We start from the raw sequence: 19986 nt of genomic DNA on the forward strand, positions 1-19986 counted from the left end.
CCTCACCTAGGAATTCTCCCCCAGTCCATCCAGGAATCCCGAAATTTCCTTTATTAACTGGTGCCCAGCCCATAGTGACCTTTGCCTCCTGGAAAATCACTCCACTGTTGGGGCCATGACGCCTGCCAGCCCCTGGCTTTCTGTAAGTCACTGGAGCCCACCTGAGCTCGATCTAGGTCTATCAGTTGGGAATGATACCCCCAACAAGTTTCTGTTGCGTATTAGTCTCTTAGGCTGTGATGTTTTTGCTACAGCAGCTCGAATGACTAAGATAGAGCTGTAAGGAGTAAAACAGAAGGATGTCTTGTGCCCTTTACCCCGTTTCCCCCAATGCGAACATTTTGCAGAACTAGAGTAGCAGAAGTTGACGGGGGCCTGGGTTCTTTACCAAAAGAAACCCCATGGTGCCCTATCCACGCGCCTACCCCTCATCCCCTAAACCCTAGCATCCACTCATTGGTCCTCAATTTCTAAAATGTGTCATTAAAATACACACACACACACACACACACACACACAGAGTCTCTTACCTTTCCAAACTGGCTTTTACTATTCAACAGAATTCCCTGGACATTCGTCCACATAGATATAGTTTTGATTGTAGATATAAATAGAGAGAGAGAGAGAGAGAGAGAGAATCCGGAGTCGGTTCTGTGAAGACCGGTGAAAGGAAACATCATTCTGCATGGAGCGAGATGCCCAGCAGGGGGAGCTCTCACACCCCACCGCTGGTTATCATCACCCACCCAGTGGGAGGAGAGGCACTGGCACTGGCACCAGATGCTACTTTAGCTACTGGTTTGCTGCCCCAGTAGGAAGCAGGATTCCCCCTCCTTCAAGTTTTGGTAAGTGCATCCCAAGTTTATTCTGGGAGAGATGTTAAAATACCTGAGAACTTGGGGTGCCTGGGTGGCTCAGTCTGTTCAGTATTGACTCCTGGTTTCCACTTCAGTCAGGATCTCAGGGTCATGGGATCAAGCCCCGTGTTTGGGCTCTGCACTCAGTGGGGAGTCTGCTGGAGACTCTCTCTCTGTCCCTCCCCCTGTTCCTGCTCACTCTGTCTCTTTCTCTCCCTCTCTCTCAAAAAAAAAAAAAAAAAAATGCTTGAGACATTATTTGGCTTTCTGAAAATCTTCCAGAAAAATTATTTTATTCATGAATTAAATGTACAAAATATAAAACTACACTGTCGTGCTAATTGCCTGCATATAAACAGTAGCAAAATTTACAAAATAAGAAAATTCAGTCTGATTATTTAAAAATTTTTGTTAAGACTACTAAATTAAATGTTAAAATTAAACATAGTTTTACCTAAATGATACAAAATAGTAAATGTGGAATGTTACAAATTTCAGTTTATGCAAAAAATATTAGCAAACATTTTAAACCAGCAAATGCTACCATGCTTCTACATTAAATGCTTACACCCTTAAGGCATAATAAATCAATCTTTTTCTTAGTATAAACTATGTCATAATATTCTGGAGTTAAATTTTTCTGAAATGGAAAAAAAATTATTTCTACAAATATTGCAGGACCAAAGAAAGGAAAAGACTTTGGGTTTCTTCTAGGTAGAGTCTAAATGGTTGATTTGAATAGAAATGTCGCCAGCGGAAACTCGCACGGGAGCGGGTGAGGTCAGATGATGGTGGGCCGGGGAGGAAGTGGCTGATTCCAAGACACTGGAACATCCCAGGCCAGCGAGGTGTGCTGCTTCACATCCTGGAGAGATGCAGGAAGCAGCGCCCAACACTTGCACCGTCTCGACAGTGGTGTCAAGTTGGCTCTAAGAGCCGATCTCCTAAGAACCTATGTTCACCAAATAGAGCAGGAGCCTCAGAAACAGAGCCGGCATGCAGTTAGACCCATCCGCCATCAGAAGGAGATCCTGAGAGCGGAGCAGGTGGGGGTTTACTTGAGCTCTCCCGGCGTGGACGCCGATGGAGGTGGGGCTCCTCCTGTAACGCAAAGGGAAAAGATGGTTGATGGGGAAAGAGACGTGAAGATGACATTTTTTTACGAATTAAGAATTTTAACCTATTAATTTTAAGGAACGGAAAAGTGCCGGTGTCAGTCCTGATTTTTCAGGACTACTCCAGAAGTCTACATGAAAATGAAATGCACGGTCCTACCTGCCTGCCCAGTGCTTACCTGGGAAACCTCCATCTCCACCCTGAGCGTGGCTAGACAAGGCAGGGGCCCTGACCACATTCTGCGCTCTGCCTACACCTGCTGGCAAGCTTCCCTACCCCTTAAGGATGCGCTGAGCGGGAGGGGGCGCTTCCCCAGCCCCAGGGGACAAGGCATGGCTACTGGCTCTGCACCAGGTCCTGGGCACCATCCTCCATATTGGCTCTTGCAAACTAGAAATCTGGGCCAGTGGCCACAGGCCAGCTTCCCAGATCACCAGAAACGTGGAGACAGGCAGCAAAACTTGCAGTGAGGGGAAGAAAGAAAAGCACAGTCCTGTATCTCAAGGAGGGAAACAGCAACCCACAGCCTGGCTGAGAAAGGGGCAGCCGGAAGGGGAAGGCAAGCTCTGGGTGGCTGTCGTCGTGGATCAAGTTAAAAGCCAAGACAGGGAGGAGAAGGAACAGGAAACAGAAGGGAAGAACATGTGGCCTCTGAGAAATCCCGGGGAGGGCGGGAGCCAGGAGCTTCCATGGGGACCCTCAGGTACCCAGAGCGTGGAAGCAGGTGCACCCAGCCCCGTGCAGATCCCACTGGGTTATGGGGCGCTGCTGCTTCCCCAGCCTTCCTGGCGCTCTCAGGTCATGCCGGTTTCGCTCATTTATTTATTTTCAAAGATTTCTTTATTTTAGAGAGAGAGAGAGCAAGGGAAGGGACAGAGGGAGAAGGAGAGAGAGAATGTCAGGCAGACTCCGCACTGAGCGTGGAGCTCAATTCAGGACTTGATCCCACAACCCTGAGATCACAACCAGAGTCGAAACCAAGACTCAGATGCTCAAGCGACTGAGCACAGCCACAGCGGGCTCGGCTGTGGCTGGAGCACATGCAGCTGGGGAAGGACATCTAGGGCCGCCCAGCGCCTTCGGCTTCATATTTCACCATGTTCATCAACAATGGTGCGTGTGAGACACTTTTCATACTTGGATGCAGCCAGTTTCTCCGCAAACACTCACTGGGAGAAGGAGCATCTATAATATGGAACAAGCATGCGAGTTGTTCAGTTTAATAAAACAGAGTTGGTCCTAGAAGAATCATACTTTTAACAATTACTTACAATGACTAAAAGGCTGCATCACTTAAAACAAGAAGCCGCAGAACACAGCTAGTGTGGAAATGTTCACAAGTTCACTTCCTAGCGACACTGAGCATGACCTTGTCACACATTCAGCAGGACAGTGGAGACAGGACACGTCACTGACAGGGCAGCCGGGCCGCTGAGCGTGGGGTGGGCACTGAGCAGGTGCACAGGCACCGTCGCCCTCATGGGGGTCATTCGGGGGCTGGGCGGGACGGCCGGCAGAGACTGTGCTGACAGACGTCAACATGCAGCACTCTGGACAGCTCCTTCCTCCTTAACCAAGGACATGAAGCCTGGAGAGAAAAAACTAGTTGCCTACAGACAAAAAGGTCAATGATCACTGAGCCACTGAAAGTCAACACCAGCGTTGACGGGCTTTGCAATGGATGTGGCCAAAAATAAGATTAAGTCTGCCTGTTACCAGGACCAGGAAAAATCAGAATGAATACAGGATTTGGACCACCTAATGACAGGGACACTTACTCCAAACTATTCAGAGTTTAATAACAAAACGTAAGGGACATGGGAGATGGAGGAATTTCAAGGGTGAACCGTGAGTTCTGTTTCCAGAAGTGCACGTGTGGGGCGAGGATCCTGTAGGTTTTGACAACTGAAAGAAAATGGAAGGGCACAGATATCGTGACTTTTGCTGTTCCTGGGAATAAAGAGAAGCGTGAGACATATACGACCCTCCTGTGTGTCTGTGAGCACCACCCTTCTGTAGGATCTTCCATGGTCTTTAAATCACTCTGTGTGAAAGACCCAATGAGAAGAAATCTCAAGGAACAGAGGCCTCCGCAAACATGGGCTGCAGGGCGCGCTCACCTTGGACGTCCTCGGCATCCCCGGGCACCTCCGGGTCTGGCTCCGACCCTGCATCCTGGCTCCCTTCAGGCTCTTGCATGGATGGAGACGGGGGCGCCGCCCTGGGAGTCTGCGGGCTCCTCTTCTCTGAGTCAGCTCGCTGTAGCCACTCATCCTTATAGCCATTGCTGATAAGTTTGGAAAAGTTTGTGGGTGAACTGGCTTTTTGACCAGGCCTCAAAAAGAGAGAAATGAATGTCAAACCTCTGCACAAAGGGTCATAATGGTCAAGGTCAGGTCTCAGTGGGCGTGTGGATAATGAGATGCGTTACTGCCCCTTAAACCATAACACAGATACTCCTCTCTCTATCTTGATTTCCCTCTCTCCATTTTTACAAGTCTATTTTATTCATTTATGTTTTGAAATCATCCCTGCACCCAAGGTGGGACTTGAACTCACAACCCCAAGATCAAGAGTCACAGACAGAGCCATCTGGCACAGAAACATACTTCCAGTCGACCCTTGCTTAGTCATTTCTAAAACCTGTACCCATGACAGCCAATTAGAGGATGATGCCACGTTTCTCAGGGACATCACCCTCACAAACACCAGCCTCCCCCAGGGGCTAATCGATGCTTGGACTCTACCATTTCTTTACCAAACTGTCACTTTCTGCATCAGCTCTTCCTTGACATTAAAGATGATGCACTGTGGGGGTATCCAGTGGGCTCAGTCAATGGAGCACATGACTCTTGATCTCAGGGTCAAGTTCGAGCCCGACGCTGGGTGTAGAGATGACTTCAATAAGTAAATTTTTGAAAGATGGTTATCTGGGGTACCTGGGTGGCTCAGTCATTAAGCATCTGCCTTTGGCACAGGTCATGATCCTGGGTCTGGGGATGAGTCCCACATTGGGCTCCCTGCTCAGTGTGGAGCCTGCTTCTCCCTCTCCTTCTGCCCCTCCCCCTGCTTGTGCTCCCTCTCCAACCCCCTCTCAAAAAATAAATGGATAAGATCTTTTTTAAAAAATTTAAAAATAAAACTAAATAAATAAATGGCAAGCCTCAGTGAGGACAGGGTCCCTGGGGGGTGCCTTGGGTAGGACACGGGCTCACGGAGGCAAAGCAGCTGGTTGGAAAAGTTGGGCACCCACACGGTCCAGACATGGAGGAGGGCAGCTGCACTCCACAAGGGCCTGACAGATGCCAGGGGATGAGGCCAGTCCATGGGGATGTGACATCAAAGCCGTATCACTGAAAGGTATTCCCAGGAAGTGGGCATCGTCAGGCCACTGAATGCCCAGTGCCTTGTTGTCATTACTGTCCCTTTGTCCTCTAGATGGAGGACCAAAGAGCCCAAACCCGAGCCTGCCCCAGACGCGTCGGCACTACCCGTGCACTTACATGGGAGGAAAGGAGAGTTTGCCTCCTGCAGGGTCTCTGGGGCCCAGCGGGGTCCCCACTTTGCTCGGGTACTTTGAGTTAATGGCTGGGAGCCTCACCTGTGTGAAGAAACACACAGAACCATGGTTGCAGGACAGATGCTCAGACACTGAAGGAGGACAGTTCCAGAAAGGCAAGAGGACACACAGGATAGTGCAATCCTGGGGTGAGGTCATGACTCCTCAGGCCAAAACCCCAGGAAAACACAGCTCAGCAAGCGTCCCATGTGACAGTCACACCTCTGCCAGGACCCACGATTCCACGGCAGCAGCTCAGCCTGGCTGCGAAGGGGCTGGGACCTTTGGGGGTGACGGAAGAGCTCAGTGCCTTCCTAGCTGTGGTGGCTACATGCTTATTGAACCCACAGAACAGTACCCGGGAAGAGTGTGGATTTCCTGCATCTAAATGACAGCATCACAAAATAGGGGAAAATGCTATAGGAAAACAAAAGAAAAACAACAAAAAGCAAAAAACAGAGCCTACAAAGGTACCGCCAGCATTTACAGGGGAGAAGGGGGCCTTTCAGAAAGGGAGACCTGCTCTAGCCCAATTACCCCAGAGGTGAGTGAGACCCCACAATGCTGGTCGCCCATGGGGAGCATTTTACCCTAAATATGCTCCTGGGTCTGCCATGTAGCAAGTTAGGGGCCACAGCCGGGAAAGCTCCATGTCCCAGCTCACTCCCTGAGGCCCAGTCATGGGGGGTCTGGGGGACAAGGGGCAGGACAGCCAGGCCCTCAAGAGAGGCTGGGGATGGACACCCATCAAATCCTAGCTTAATATGGCACACACTTCCATCTACATTCAAGGTCACACTCTAGCTGTGCCAAAGGTCCAGTGGGACACAGGGAGAAAAAAAACACAAGTCCCCTGGTTCCGTGCAGTCTGCTATGCACAGAAATGGGTGATGAAGATACATCTGGGCTCTCTAAGCCCCCTGACAGGGCGCCCATACCCCCAGCTGGCACCCCACACCTCCTTTCTGGAACCCAACTGTCCACCATGTTGGTCTGCCATGTTGGTGTCTTCAACCACAGCCCACGGGCACCCCGCCTCCTTAAGTATGGCGGCCCACACGGGCTTGCTTCCTGCCCTGGGTTCAGCCCCACATGGCTTTGGTCCATGGCTTGGAAACCCTACGGAATTTGGGGCCAGTACAGCATTTAGCATTTCAAGGTCCTCTAGATGCACACGGTGGCTGTGGTTAACTCCCAAAGATGTCCTTTATCAATCAACGGTGTAGCTGCTTGTGTATCACCAAGACACGGACCTGGTCCTAAAAACTGTCCGCTTCATTGTTGTGCAGCAGAGCAGAAGCCAGAACCATGGCCAGAGGGTGGGGGTGTTCTGAAGAGGACCAGACAGCCCATGGCAGACACCTGACATTCTATGCGGGGTTCAACTGCTTGAGTCCCCAAAGTCAGCAGTTCTCCTCAAACCAGGACATGGAGAAGCCAAGCCTGGGAGTCAGGCACCGATGGTCCAGGCCAGGAACCCCACTCTCCCTACCCCATGTACCGAGAATCAAGACCTTGGTGCTGAAGCATCGGTGGCCAGTGCTTGGACCTGACAGTGGGGCTCCAGCCTGGGGGTCGGAAGGCCTCTGAATTGAGACACCCCAACCACAAGGCCACAAACCAGAGATGGCCCTTGACTTTGTAGCTGCTCTTTTAATGTATAAATAAATAAACTCTTTAAAAAATAAAAATAAAAAAGAACTGTTAATTAAAAAAAAAAAAAGAGCATTCCAGGAAAATCTTCACTTAACGACTTGAACACAATAGACACCTTTAGAGACTGGATACGAATAAATACAAAATGTCATTTTTATACACGCTAAATGGGAAGAGGCATGTCGAGGCCACCCAGACAAGCATTCGCTAATTAAAACTCACCTGGTACAAGGTAATCTTACCCCATAGAGTCAATATTCATAAAAAGAAAAAAAAATTACCATGGCCTCTTGTCTTTTAGTCAATTCAAATTTAAAATACAAAACGGAGGGCGAGCGGGGGTGGCTCAGTGGTTTGAGCGCCGACTCCTGCTTTCGGCTCAGGTCCTGATCTCAGCGTCCTGGGATCCAGCCCGTGTCAGGGTCCGGCTCAGCAGAGAGTCTGCCTGAGACTCTGTCTCTGCCCCTCCCCTCCCACACACGTTCCCTCTCTAAAATAAGTAAGTCTTTTAAACAAGGAAACACAGAGCCATCAGTGTTGTGGCGACAAGAGACCCAGTGTCAGCTTCTTCAGGGAGCGGCAAGCGCAATGACACAGCCCCGCGGGCGCCTGGCCCTCACCTTTTTCTTCTCCTTCTCACGGTCCTCGGCTTCCCTCTGCCAAACCGTTTTCACATCGAAGTCGAAAGGCCCCCTCCTGGACTCATAGCTTCCGTTGCTCTGCTGGGGGTTAAACTCTTCGTAAACCATGTAATCGGGCATGGAGATGGCGGGGATCCTGCAGCGACAAGAGCTCTGACCTGAGGCCCCCCTCATCTCCCCCTCCTCCCCACCCGGCCACCCCTCCTTCACCCTTCTTCCCCTCCCTCCTCCCTCCTCCCCTCCACCACTTCCCCCTCCTCCATCCTTCCTATTTTCCTCCCTCCTCCCCTCCCCCTCCCTCTCTGGGGTCACACAGCAAACACCACCCCTTTCCCTCCTCCCACACCAGCTCACGCAGACCATCCCTCCCCCTTCCACTGAAGGAATGACTAACGCTTCCAGGGCTACTTCCCAGAATCGGAGGCCAAGTCAGAGGTCACAAGGTGACATAATAAGCAAAATGAGAGCATCTTACATTAAGAATTCTTGAAGTAGATGAATTAGAAACTAATTATTTCTGTTACGGTATCATCTACTACTTTGTCCACTCAAACTCTCTAGACCCCCTTCAATATCTGCCATTTCACAACAATAATATCCTTTTTCTGTTTGATGGTCATTTTTAAAAAGACCTTATTTATTTATATTGAGAGAGAGAGAGATGAGGTGGGGGGAGCACGCCAGCAGGGGAAGGGGCAGATGGAGAGAGAGAATCCCAAGCAGACTCTGCAATGATTGCAGAGCCCAACACGGGACTCGATCCGAGGACCCTGACCTGAGCTGAATCCAAGAGTCGGAAGCTCAACCGACTGAGCCCCCAGGCGCCCCCATGGTCGTTTGTAATGTAGTACTTAAACTCCCAGCCTGGTGTGCTGTCTCCACTGGCCAGCACTCAGGCCGGCTGGAGGCTGGGGGGTGGGACATGCACCTGCCAGCACTGTCTTCTGTCATCACCCCCCACACACTGCTGGGGGCTAAGGGCTAAGGGCTGGGACTTTATCCTGGCAGCAGTGAGGGGCATGGAGAGGGCAGGGACGGCAGCTGGGGGAGGAGGGGAGGGGAGAAAAGGGAGAATGGAGGGGAGGGCCGGTCCTCCAGGATGCATCGCCTGGCTGAGCCCGGGCTGCTCCGAGCAGGGGAATGGAGGGACACAGACAAAGTCAGCAGAGCACCAAGAAGTACAGAGAAAAAGGGGTTCCCGCTGCCCCTGACACAAAGGGAGGAAGGAGGCAGGCTGGAGGCCCCCAGGAAAGCTGGTACAGAGGGCAGGGAGCAGAGGGCAGAGGCTGGGAATGCAGGCTACAGACAGGACCCCAATTCCCAGGAAGAGAAGCCCACAGGTGTGGCACCCCCTGCTTCACTGCAGGGATGGCAGAGCGAGCCCTCCCATGTTTAGGGCTCTCTGCAGACAGGGAGAAGCCCCAGGGCCCAGAAGGGAGCGCTGGAATGTCCGAGAAAGGGAAAATTTCCACTGCAGTTCCTGGGCTTCCAACCTTTCTCCTCTCTACCTCTCACCCCTACAGGCTGGGAATGCCATTAGGAAGCTTGGAAGATTGGCAAGGGCACACAGGATGGGAGGACAGCCAGGAGGACAGCGGCAGGGGCAGTGCGCGTGGCCCAGGAGAAGGGAGGGGGACCTGCCTGCTACCCTCCCAGAACACCCCGTCCGTGCGCTCGGGCCCCAGCTAGAGCAGCTGCCCCCTGGGCTGCAGAAGGCCTCAAGGATGCTCAGTGTCCTCACAGCCACGGGACAGCTAGGTGCCCCCTTGGTCACGTGTAGCATGGAGGCTACAGTGTGCACGCCCACACACAGGAATTCTGTAGACACTGCAGACACTCTGGGGGACAGGGCTCCCCACAGCTCTGTGACCACCATGGGTTGGGACTGTCTGCATTTCTGGCCTCGCAGGGCACCGGCGTCCTTCAGTGTGAAGAACGCTTCACCAGCCACTGTCACCGGCCCTGGGAACAAGGCAAGGTCTGAAGCCGTGTCCCCTAAGCAGCCCCGGAGGTCCAGCCCTGGGACCCCTGCGCAGTCATCCATTTTGCGGCACCCTGACCCATTCCATCCTGGCTGCTGTACCACCTGGGGCTGTCATTTCACACTCTCAGTGCCCCTACTCAAGACCTGTTGGCTTAATGGGGCGCCTGGGGGGCTCAGTTCAGCATCTGCCTTCAGCTCGGGTCATGATCCCAGGGTCCTGGGATCGAGTCCTGTTTCTGGCTCCTTGCTCGGCAAGGAATCTGCTTCTCCCACTGCCTGCTGCCCCCACTGCTTATGCGCTCGCACTCTCTCTGACAAATAAATAAATAGAATCTAAAATGCAGAGCAGGCTAGTTTCCCTGTAACGACGAGGGAGGCAGCCCGTGATACTCACTGTCTCTGCTCGGCCGTGGGTGGCTTGCTGTGGTGGATGTACCAGTCTGGCAAGGAGTAGGCCACCGGGGAGCCTTTCCTGGTCCCGGGGACGAAGTGCTTCAACAAATCTCAAAGCCAAAAAGCCGCGGGGGTGAGCATGTCACACGAGTAGCAGGCAGCTTCCCATAAAGTTGCCAGAACAGCCGGAACCCCCAACCCTTTTCCCAGCCTCCCCAGAGGCTCACATCTGCTGCATTTCTCCCCCTCCCCTCCTTCATTAGTGTCATCACCATCACTGCTGTTTGGGGAGCAATTTGGAAGCCCCTCGCAGACCTGTGGCCTCCTCTGCCCCCATGAACTTGGGTGGAAGGTTCTGGAAGACTGGTGTTACATAATGACAGCACCCAGATCTGCACTGGGAAGTCAGTGCTGATGCCGTCCTGTCATCTAACTCGGAGGTCCCATCTAGATTTTGCCGGCTATCCCAGGAACTTTCTCTTACCCCGAGGCCGGGGAGTGGGAAAGAGGGTAGAGGAGCACTGCAGGTCCTGTCCTGGCCTGGCCTGACTTGGACGGATGCGGGATGGTGAGTTTTGGGTTCCTGAACATCCAAGCCTGGGTGTTGCAGGGCTGTTTCCCACCACCTGTGACAACCTCCTGGGGAATTATGGTGGCCAGGAAACAGGACAGGAAAGGCGGTGGCTCTTAGCATCCCTTACCACAGGGCCTGAGCCCTGCCCCTCACTAGCGATCTGTATGAGCTCAATAGGCAGCATGTTCTCAGCTAAACCGAAGACCGAGGTGGATGCTCACCAGCACCGCCGCTGAAACGCATCTGTGACCTTGGTGTTGAGATGCACCAACACATCGGGTAAGGGCTGTGATCATAAACCACAGGAGCCCACGCTCCAGCAGCTCGAGAACTGGTTTCCCCAGCAAGGCTACAGAACTGCAGGCAGAGGCTCTCTGGGGAGGTGGACTGCTTCTGGGGACCCTCTACACCTGGACCACCAGGATGGGGGCGGAGACTCTAACACAGGGTCGCTCGCAAGCCAATTCCGCAATTTCGGTCTTTTTAGTCTTTACCTTTAAAGAGGAGACATCCTACGGGCCACACCCACCCCAGGCTGTGGCCTGACCCTCAATGTCCACTGGCCTGGGGCAGAACTCAGAGACATTACAGGTATTTTCACATGGAACCATGAGGACCAAAACTAGCCAATAATCTTGGCCCACGCAGCGGAGACCCTGGGGCGCGCGTGGGCTGCTTACCGGGCCGGCCGCCTTGCTTCGCAAGCTTTACGTACTCGGAGTCTGTTTCTTTTACCCAGTACCTCCGGGGCCCAGGCAGGTGTCCATTGGGAGGCTCCTTCAGATCACTGAGGCCCGGGATCTGGGAGGCCGGTGGGACATCCACGGGCTTGTCAGACCGCTTCACGGGAAGGTGGTAATACCAGTCTAGAAAAGAGGTGGCCGAGGGCCAATTAATTACACCAAGTTCAGGTTGGCTTGCTGCACTGCCTACAACACAGCCACGCCATGGAGAGCATCTCAGCATCCACAGGACATAAGCATAAGAGACATCACCACAGGACATTAGCACAGGAGAAACTCCCACGGCATGGCACATCAGCATGTGAGACATCACCACCCCCTTGGGAACACCTGCAGTGAGCTTGTAGGCACCAGTCTCCGGAGCCCACTGGCATGCCAGCTGTTGGTCCCGCCAGAAGGAAGAGTTCCTTATATGAGATCCTGTGTTCCTCTGCCCCAGGCTGCACCTCTGCTCCAAAGCAGTGGTACGAGGGCCTCCTCCAATGTGTCCCAATCCCCCTGTGTCTGTGCGTCCTGGGTCTCTCTCCTCCGGGGAACTGGGAGTAACCGGCATTTCTGGATATATTTGGAGAGTGCACATTCTTGAAGAATCCTAAGACACTCACAACACCACAGGTTAGCGTGGGGGGCATGGGACCAAGGCTGGGCCAGATCTGCTGAGCTCAGCAGATGAACGACGCTGAGACACATAGCCCAGGCCAGAAGTGGCACTGCCCAGATCTGACCCGGGCAGGAAGAGGCAGGCCGACCCTCGGGGAAGCCTCCTCTGGGGACCTCCCTACGTGATGCCCCCACACCTCCATTGGCCCACCGCACTGCTCCCAAGGCCTATGCCAGAGGCCACAGTGGGACCGAGTGAGAGGTCCCAAGAGCAAGGAGACCGAAGGAGGCCAAGACCTCAGCCTGGCAGCCAGGTGTAACAGAAAGCCACCGCAGGTCCCAGGCAGGGGACAAGGCTGAGTCTGGCTCCCCGGGAACGTCAAGTGAGTCCCACAGAGCAGCAGCATGATGAGCATAGACGGAAGGGGTGCCACTCCTGTGGGTGGGGGCCATGAGCAGGAGGAGGGGCAACATGGGAAGGAAGAAGGAAGGGAGAGGAAGGCAGCCTGCTGTCTGTCCTTCTTCCCCCTCCTGCTCTGTGCCCCACGGACAGGGGGGCCACGGGCAATGCAGTGAACATGGCATCAGCAGAGCCATGGAGCCCCGAAGTGGGCACAGGAGGTAGGGGCATCCAGGAAACAGCCCTACAGGCTGCTTTGGGAACACCTGCCCCTGCTGGGAGGGAGAGGTGAAAACAGAACCCCAGACCTGCAGTTATCGGTGCCCACTGTGATCCCACAGAAGAAAGAGATCGGGGACACGCAGACTTCTCTGAAGGCATTTTTAGGTGAAATTAACATTTACAGCAGTGGACTCTGATTAAAGCAGATCACCCTCCATCATGTGGTGGGCCTCATCAAATCAGTTGAAGGTCTTGCGAGAAAAAGACTGAGGTCCCCGGGGTAGGGGTGCAGTTCTGCCTCTAAGCAGCTTTTAGACTCCAAATGCAACATAAGCTCTTCTCTGGGCTCGGCCTCCAGCCACACGACTGTGTGAGCCGGGTCCTTAAAATAAACCTTTAGATAGATAGATGGTTCATAGACAGATGATAGATAGCTGATTAATGACAGAGAGATGCACTGTTGGATCCATTGATCTGGAGAACTCTAATACGGTAGGATCACAGGAAAACTGTGCTGAATAAATTAAATTATGTAGAGGGCCCCTGGCTGGCTCAGTTGGTTAAGTGTCTGACTCTTGGTTTCTGCTCAGGTCCTGATCTTGGGGTGCTGGGATCGAGCCCCGCATCTGGCTCTGCACTCAGCTCAGAGTTTGCTTGAGATTCTCTCTCTTTGCCCCTCCCTTTGCTCACTCTCTCTCTCAAATAAATAAACAAAATATTTTTAAAAAATTAATTTATGTAACACACAGGTATCTCATGAACATCTGTTCTCTAAAGGTAAAGCTTAAACAACCAGTTTCTACCTCTAACTAAAAACTGTGTTCACTGCCTGAAAACGAATATAATTAACATAACAAAATATTTGAATATCAAAGGACAGCAATTAGCTGAATCAACATCTTACTATTGAGAATGAAAAAAAGCATTAAGAAAGGTTTAAGAATGGAGCAGAAGCTCACAGGTAATTTAAGACTTAGGAGAAAGAACTAAGCAGCTTCCTACTCTCATCACTTTCAACTCAAATATTTTCCCTTTTAGAGGGAAGGCATGCACTTCTTGCTTTATTTGTCCTCTGTGTTTTCATTACTAATTAATCCACAGAGAATGGTGTATCTTGCACTTCTCATTACTGGAAGCTTTGGGCAGGCACTGAGCTCTACTCCAGGCATTCATAACTGCATGCAAAGGAGTTCACACACAGGCATGCTTGTGCGCATGCACACACACACACACACACACACACACACACACACGGTGAAAGGAATGAGAACTGTCTGGTAGCTTCTATCACTTAGAAATTACTGGTACTTGTACAGCAATTACTACCAGTACTACTGTGATCAATTACCACCCCTGTAGATTTCTTTTTGTTTGTTTTATTTTTACCAGCAGTGCTGGGTATCATGTAGATTTCCTTTTTAAAGATCTGTGTATTTATTTGACAGAGAAAGAGAGAGCAGGGTGTTGGGTGGAGGAGAGGGGCAGGGAGAGTGAGAGAGAATGTCAAGCAGACTCCCGGCTGAACACAGGAGCAGGTGTAGGACTCGATCCCAGGACTTTGAGATCATGCCCCAAGCAGAAACCAGCAGCTGGAGGCTTAATCAACTGAGCCACCCAGAACTCTAGTCCAAGGCAGTGTTTAATGCCCACTTACGCTGGAGCTCTGGTGGCTGATGGCCATTCTCCTGCCTTTGGACAGCTGCAGCCTTGCAAGGCCTGGACAGAGGAGCCCCCATGAGATGTGTGACCTTGGACAGCTTCCTAAAACTCTCTGTGCTTTAGTGCCCACGTCTAAAAACCGGGGTTAATGATACAATGTCGAGTTGTTTTGAGGTTAAATGTTAGTGTACAGAAGTGCCTGGCCCTTGTCAGTGTCCTCTGATGTCCTGTATACAGAAGAGTCCACTAAGGCTGGGGGAAGTCACAAAGAGGCTGAGAGCCCACAGTGGAGAAGGAGACCCGGTCAGCTGCCCCACCCCCACCCACTACACACCCAGTCCCCAGCACACCCACGGTGTCACCAATGGCAATGACAGAGCTCTGGACTAGGTCACCAGCTCCTTTAGTAATGAGAAGGCCACTTCTGAGCAGATGCGGGCACTGCAGGTGCCCACCAGCTCCCACCCCGAGGCTCCCCGGAGGGCACCTGAGCCCCCCTTTTCCAGCCTTTCTTTCCACCTTTCCAAGAAGGGGAGGAATCAAGACAAGAGGCACAGACAGACCACAGCACCCAGCTCTCCTTCCCTCCCTTCTGCCCAGCTGGCCCCCAGAACCCTCCACCCAATCCTTCTCTGCGCCCAGCCACGAAAATCCCAAGACGTGGTTAACTGGGCGGGGGCATAAATCACCAGCAGAAGAGAGTTCACGAGATGCTCTGGGATGCAGAGCATCCAGGAAATGGGATGGAAATGGAAGTGCTTACATTCCCGGAGACAGTTGAGGCTCACCCCGGGTCCGACCATCACAGGACGGAGACCCTCCACCCTCCACCAGCGGAGGCAACAGTAGGAGGCCGGCGTTCTTGCGGGGAACATGGAGACTAGCTGGGTTCTGGGTGCCCCTCCCACTTTACTCTCCCTGTTTCACTTTAAGCTGCTTTGACCCTGAGGCGCAGGAGCAGCACTACCTGCGGGCCCCTGCCCCGGAGCAGAGCGGGGCTCAGCGGGGCGGCGGCTGCGGGTCACTCACCGCAGGGGGCGTGGCGGCCGGCCGCGCCCTGCAACTCCTTGCTCGTGTTCCTCATGCCGGGGGCGCCACGCGGACCGGGTGCTGTCGGGTGGGCCGGGGACGCCGCGGGGCCACGCAGCCGAGGATACGTGCCGGGACCTCCTGTCCAGGCCTCCTCCACCTGCAGGCGCGCAGGCGTCCCGTCGTTCAGCAAGAGCGTCCCCGACCGCGCGGGATCGCAGCCGGGCGCGTGCGAGCTGGTGTGCGGCGGGGCACGGGGGGCGCACGCTCGCCAGTGCACAGACGGGGCACGACACGCGCGCACGCTGCGGGGCAGCGGAGTCCGCGGGGACACAGCGGGGACGCCTGCACCCGGTATACCGCGGGCGCCCGTCCACACCAGGTCCACCGCAGGGGCACGTCCACGCGGGATCACGGCGGGGCGCGGGGGCCCCTCCGGGTCCGTGGTGACAGATGGCCCCGCCCTCCCCCTCGGCCCCGCCCCCTGCCGCCCGCTGGCGCCCCCTGCCGCCCCCTGCCCAGCTCACCCGCCCGCCGAGGGTCTCCGTTGAGTGCGACCCGCACGGCCCGAGAAGACTTCACTCGCCGCGGCTAGGGCCCAAGCCCACCTCGCACTCCCAGTGGATGCGGAAGCGCCGCAGCCTGCGTCGCCCGGGCAACGGCCGTCCAGTGGGCGGGGCGGGAGCGCCCCCAGCCAGTTGGGAAAGCTTGCGGGGAAGCGGCAGACCAATCACAGAGCCAGGGGCGGAGCGATAGCACCCGTCAACGGCAGGGGGCGGGGCGGGGCGGGGCAGGGGCCTGGCCCGCGTGATCGGCGGGGCGGGGCCGGCTTCGGGCTCCCTCGGGTGCTCCACCCCGGGGAGTTTCCACAAAGGACAACAAATTAGACGGCTTGGCCTGTCCGTCTCCCGTTTAATTCATGCATTTTTTAAAGAGGACGAATGGGGGCTCCCGACTCTCGGGGAGGAGCCTGAGGCTCGGTGTGGGTGGCGAGCTTGAGCCCCACACCGGGTGTCCGAGGTTACTAAAAATAAAAAAAAAAAAGAAAGAAAAAAAACATCTTGAGAATAAATCAACTTTGAAAATAGAGGAGGTAGCACAGCCAAAGCGGGTCTGCCAACGATGTCCGGCCGTGGACCGGTCCCGCAAAGGGCCTCCTCAGACCCTGCGCTCTCGGGGTGTTTCCGGGATCGCGAACGGACAGACGCGGCTGCGAGGGTTTCCGGGGAGCGCCTGACTCCGGGCGGACCCGGCCTGCACGGGAGCGGCGCCCAGACGTCCCCCCACACCGGGCGCGACCCTCCTTACACCCGCGGTCCTCGCTCCGAAACTGGGTGCCTCTGGCTCCGATCCCAGCCCCGAGGACCGCTCGGTCCCCCGGGAGACAGGGGCCGCTTCTGGAGCTGGAAAGCAGAGTTGGCAGTCTCGGGTCAAGTAAGAATCTGGGTAGGGCCCGAGAAGGACGAGCAGATCTCGTTTCTCACCCTTCCGCACCGAGGACTCGGTGCCCTAACAGTCCCCAGCGCTTAGAGGGATCCAGATGTCCAAACACCCAATCCCACTGCACGTTATGTGATTTTATTTGCAGATGTTTGGATGAAATGTAGATCGCACCTACATCTTTTTTTAAAATATATATTTTTTAATTTATTCATTTGAGAGAGACAGAGCAAGCGAGTGCATGAGCAGGGGGAGAGGCAGAGAGAGGGAGAAGCAGCCTCCCCAGTGAGCAGGGAGCCGCACATGGGGCTCCATCCCAGGACCCTGAGAGCAGTGACCTGAGTCGAAGGCAGACGCTTCACTGACTGAGCCACCCAGGTGCCCTTCCTACACATATCTTATCTGCCTATCTATATATCAATATCCTTATTTATTACATATATCCCATTATATATAATTTTATATACTCTGTATCATGTATACAGACATCTTATTCTACATACATCTTATGTAGAGAGCTACTGCTCAGCAGCATTTTGAGAAAAGGAAAAAAATGCATTTGAGTACAAACTCTGATTTCTCAAAGCCCTTGAACCTGTCCTATTTTTCCTCTCTCCTAGTTTACCCCTGTGCTTGACTGAAGCTGTTTATTTCGACTCCCAGGACACAGGTTCACTTCTGCTTTTGCCCATCCTTGTTATGTATCCAACCCAGAGCAGCTAAAAGGTCTGGACAATTCCCTTCCCTAGACATCCTGCCCCGGGACTCCATCTGTCCCCTCTCCATCAGGGGTCATGCTCAGGTCATGAACTCAGGGTCCTCGGATCCAGCCCTAGGTCAGGCTCCATGCCCAGCTTGGAGTCTCCTTGGAAATCTCTCCCTCTCCTTCTGCATCCCCCCCCCAAAAAGATAAATAAATATATTTTTTAAATAATATAAAATGATTTAAAGACAAGCTCTTCCTTTGTGACAAAGATTTCAGTATCTCAATATTACATAGCAGTTTGGGCTTTCAGTCCAGTTGGGAAAACAAGACCATCCTCTCTGCCGCCACAGAGGGACACAGGATTACCTTGTGTCCCCATCAACACCTCCTACTGTGCCCTGTAGTATGTGTTAAAGTGATAATGGCCCGCTCTTTCTTTCTTTCTTTTATCGATAGACAAATTTCACATTTTAAAATGGATTTAAGCAAGACCCCTTGCTCAAGATTGAGATGAAACAGGAAAAATTTTGGAAAAGTAACAGAGTGAACACAAAATATACTTAAGGGACAGAGGGTTTAGATCAGTTCAATTAAATCCCTGTAATGCAATAATTTCTATACAAGGCCAAGGTAATTGTATTGTTTGGGAGAAATACAAAGTCAAAACTTATATTTGAGAAATAATAATCCATGATTTATTATTGTAAGTTTATTGTTATACACTCTATCAGAAACCACTGCTTAGAACAGAGTTGTAGGATTTTTGTTTTATATACCAAAATGTGATGCGTTGTTTTTAAAGATTTTATTTATTTATCTGACAGAGAGAGAGAGAGAGCAGGGGGGAAAGCAGAGGCAGAGGGAAAAGCAGACTCCCCACTGAGCAGGGAGCCCAATGCGGGACTCCATCTCAGGACTCCGAGATCATGACCCGAGCTGAAAGTAGACACCTAACCAACTGAGCCACCTAGGCGCCTTTCTTCATTCCTAGGGGTAGAATGGGTCCTGGTCATTTTTTTAAAAATACATCAGTCTGCCTTCTTTGCATGCAAGCTTTTCGAGGGACCTGCCTGGTAGGTAGTTCCCAGTTGGGAAGGGTCATAACTGAGGATGAGAAGGATCATGTCATCCATGAAGATGACAGTGAAGACGGCTATAGATGGGAGAGGTGTGTCCCCCCCAGACCCCCATCCCCAGTGCATAGGTTGAAGTCTAACCCCCAGTGTAATGGTATTTGGAGGTGGGGCCCATGGGAGGAGATTGGGTCATGATGGGATTAGTGCCCTTATGAAAGAGCCCCACAGAGGCACTTGTCCCTTTCCCTCTGTGAGGACACAGCCGGAAGGCCATCTGTGAACCAGGAGTGAGCCCTCGCCAGACATCGATTCTGCCAGCACCCGGATCTCCGACTCCCAGCTCCAGACTGCGAGAAATGAATTTCTCTTGCTCACAAGCCCACCCTGTCTGTAGTTCTTGGTAAAGCATCCCCTGAACAGATTACAACAGGACTGGGTACCGGAAGTGGGGTGTTGCTATAACAAATATGTGAAAATGTGGAAGCGGCATTGGATGTGGGTAGCAGGTAGAGGCTGGAGCAGTTCTAAGGAACTAGAAACAGACCACATTGCCGTGCACAGACAACCCAGGACGATTCTGGCAACAGCTCAGGAAGCAAAGAGGGGTTCCAGAGAAAGCCTTGTTCCAGAGAAAGGGGTTCCAGAGAAAGCCTGGGGAAGGCCAGCGTACTCACAGACAGACTATCAGTACACTGGCAAAGGCCATGGTGACAAGGTCCTGGATGGAAATGGGGAGCACCTTACAGGACACGGGCAAAGGCCACCCCAGCTAAAAAGTGGCAAAGATCCTGGCTGCATTGTGTTTGTGACCTGGTGTTTTAGGAAAGGTGGGCTTGAGAGTCATGACATTGAATACTCAGCTGCAACTATTTCCAAGCAAAGTGTTGAAGACACAGCCTGACTCCTCCTGACTGCTTGCCGGAAAATGCGAGAAAAGAGGCAGGTTGCACTGGAGTCTTGCAGTGACCCAGCCCAGGACATACTTCTCTTGTTCCTGGCTCTGCCGGGAAGAGGTGATCATGGGGCTGGGAAGGCCCTGCAGAGGAAGGGTCTCAAAGTACTGGGCGGGGGTGGGGGGATGGGGGGGTGTTGCACAGCGGGGAAGGGAATCATTAGTAAAGATGGTGTCGATCAGAATTAGAATTAGAAGACAGGAATTAGAAGACACGAAACACAATTGCAGGTAGGAGGCCGAGTGGTCCTTGTCACAACATTGCTGTTAAAAAATGGTTTGATAAGGATGTCATTTTGGAGGGATGCCTGGGTGGCTCAATTGGTTAAGTGTGACTCTTGATCTCAGCTCAGGTCAGTCGTGAGATCGAGCCCAGCGT

At 52.9% G+C, this 19986-nt stretch overlaps 1 protein-coding gene across 2 annotated transcripts; it reads right to left on the reverse strand.

Annotated features, from left to right (window-relative positions):
* Positions 1 to 1102: 1102 nt before the first annotated feature.
* C4H7orf57 (chromosome 4 C7orf57 homolog) lies at positions 1103 to 16103 on the reverse strand. 2 transcript variants are annotated; one of them, XM_059170645.1, is made up of 8 exons: positions 15961 to 16103; positions 15434 to 15593; positions 11461 to 11646; positions 10208 to 10316; positions 7809 to 7965; positions 5477 to 5574; positions 4094 to 4260; positions 1103 to 1958 (listed from the first exon to the last, which is right to left on the reverse strand). In XM_059170645.1, exons 2-8 carry the CDS (start codon positions 15486 to 15488, stop codon positions 1912 to 1914), a joined length of 819 nt encoding a protein of 272 aa, XP_059026628.1. In that variant the 5' UTR covers positions 15489 to 15593; positions 15961 to 16103; the 3' UTR covers positions 1103 to 1911. The 2 variants fall into 2 exon arrangements, with proteins under 2 accessions (XP_059026628.1, XP_059026627.1); XM_059170644.1 differs by having other exon boundaries at positions 4094 to 4308.
* Positions 16104 to 19986: the final 3883 nt, after the last annotated feature.

The sequence above is a fragment of the Mustela lutreola genome, chromosome 4 (genome assembly GCF_030435805.1).
Source record: "Mustela lutreola isolate mMusLut2 chromosome 4, mMusLut2.pri, whole genome shotgun sequence".
Taxonomy (NCBI): Eukaryota; Metazoa; Chordata; class Mammalia; order Carnivora; family Mustelidae; genus Mustela; species Mustela lutreola.

Excerpts from the sequence above, each read along its gene's own strand:
- C4H7orf57 (XM_059170644.1), bottom strand. The coding sequence starts at position 15,488 with ATGAGGAACACGAGCAAGGAGTTGCAGGGCGCGGCCGGCCGCCACGCC. Across the intron at positions 7,966-10,207 it reads CCCACGGCCGAGCAGAGACA|GATCCCCGCCATCTCCATGC; the intron begins GTGAGTATCACG and ends TTGTCGCTGCAG. Across the intron at positions 1,959-4,093 it reads GGATGCCGAGGACGTCCAAG|GAGGAGCCCCACCTCCATCG; the intron begins GTGAGCGCGCCC and ends TTTGCGTTACAG.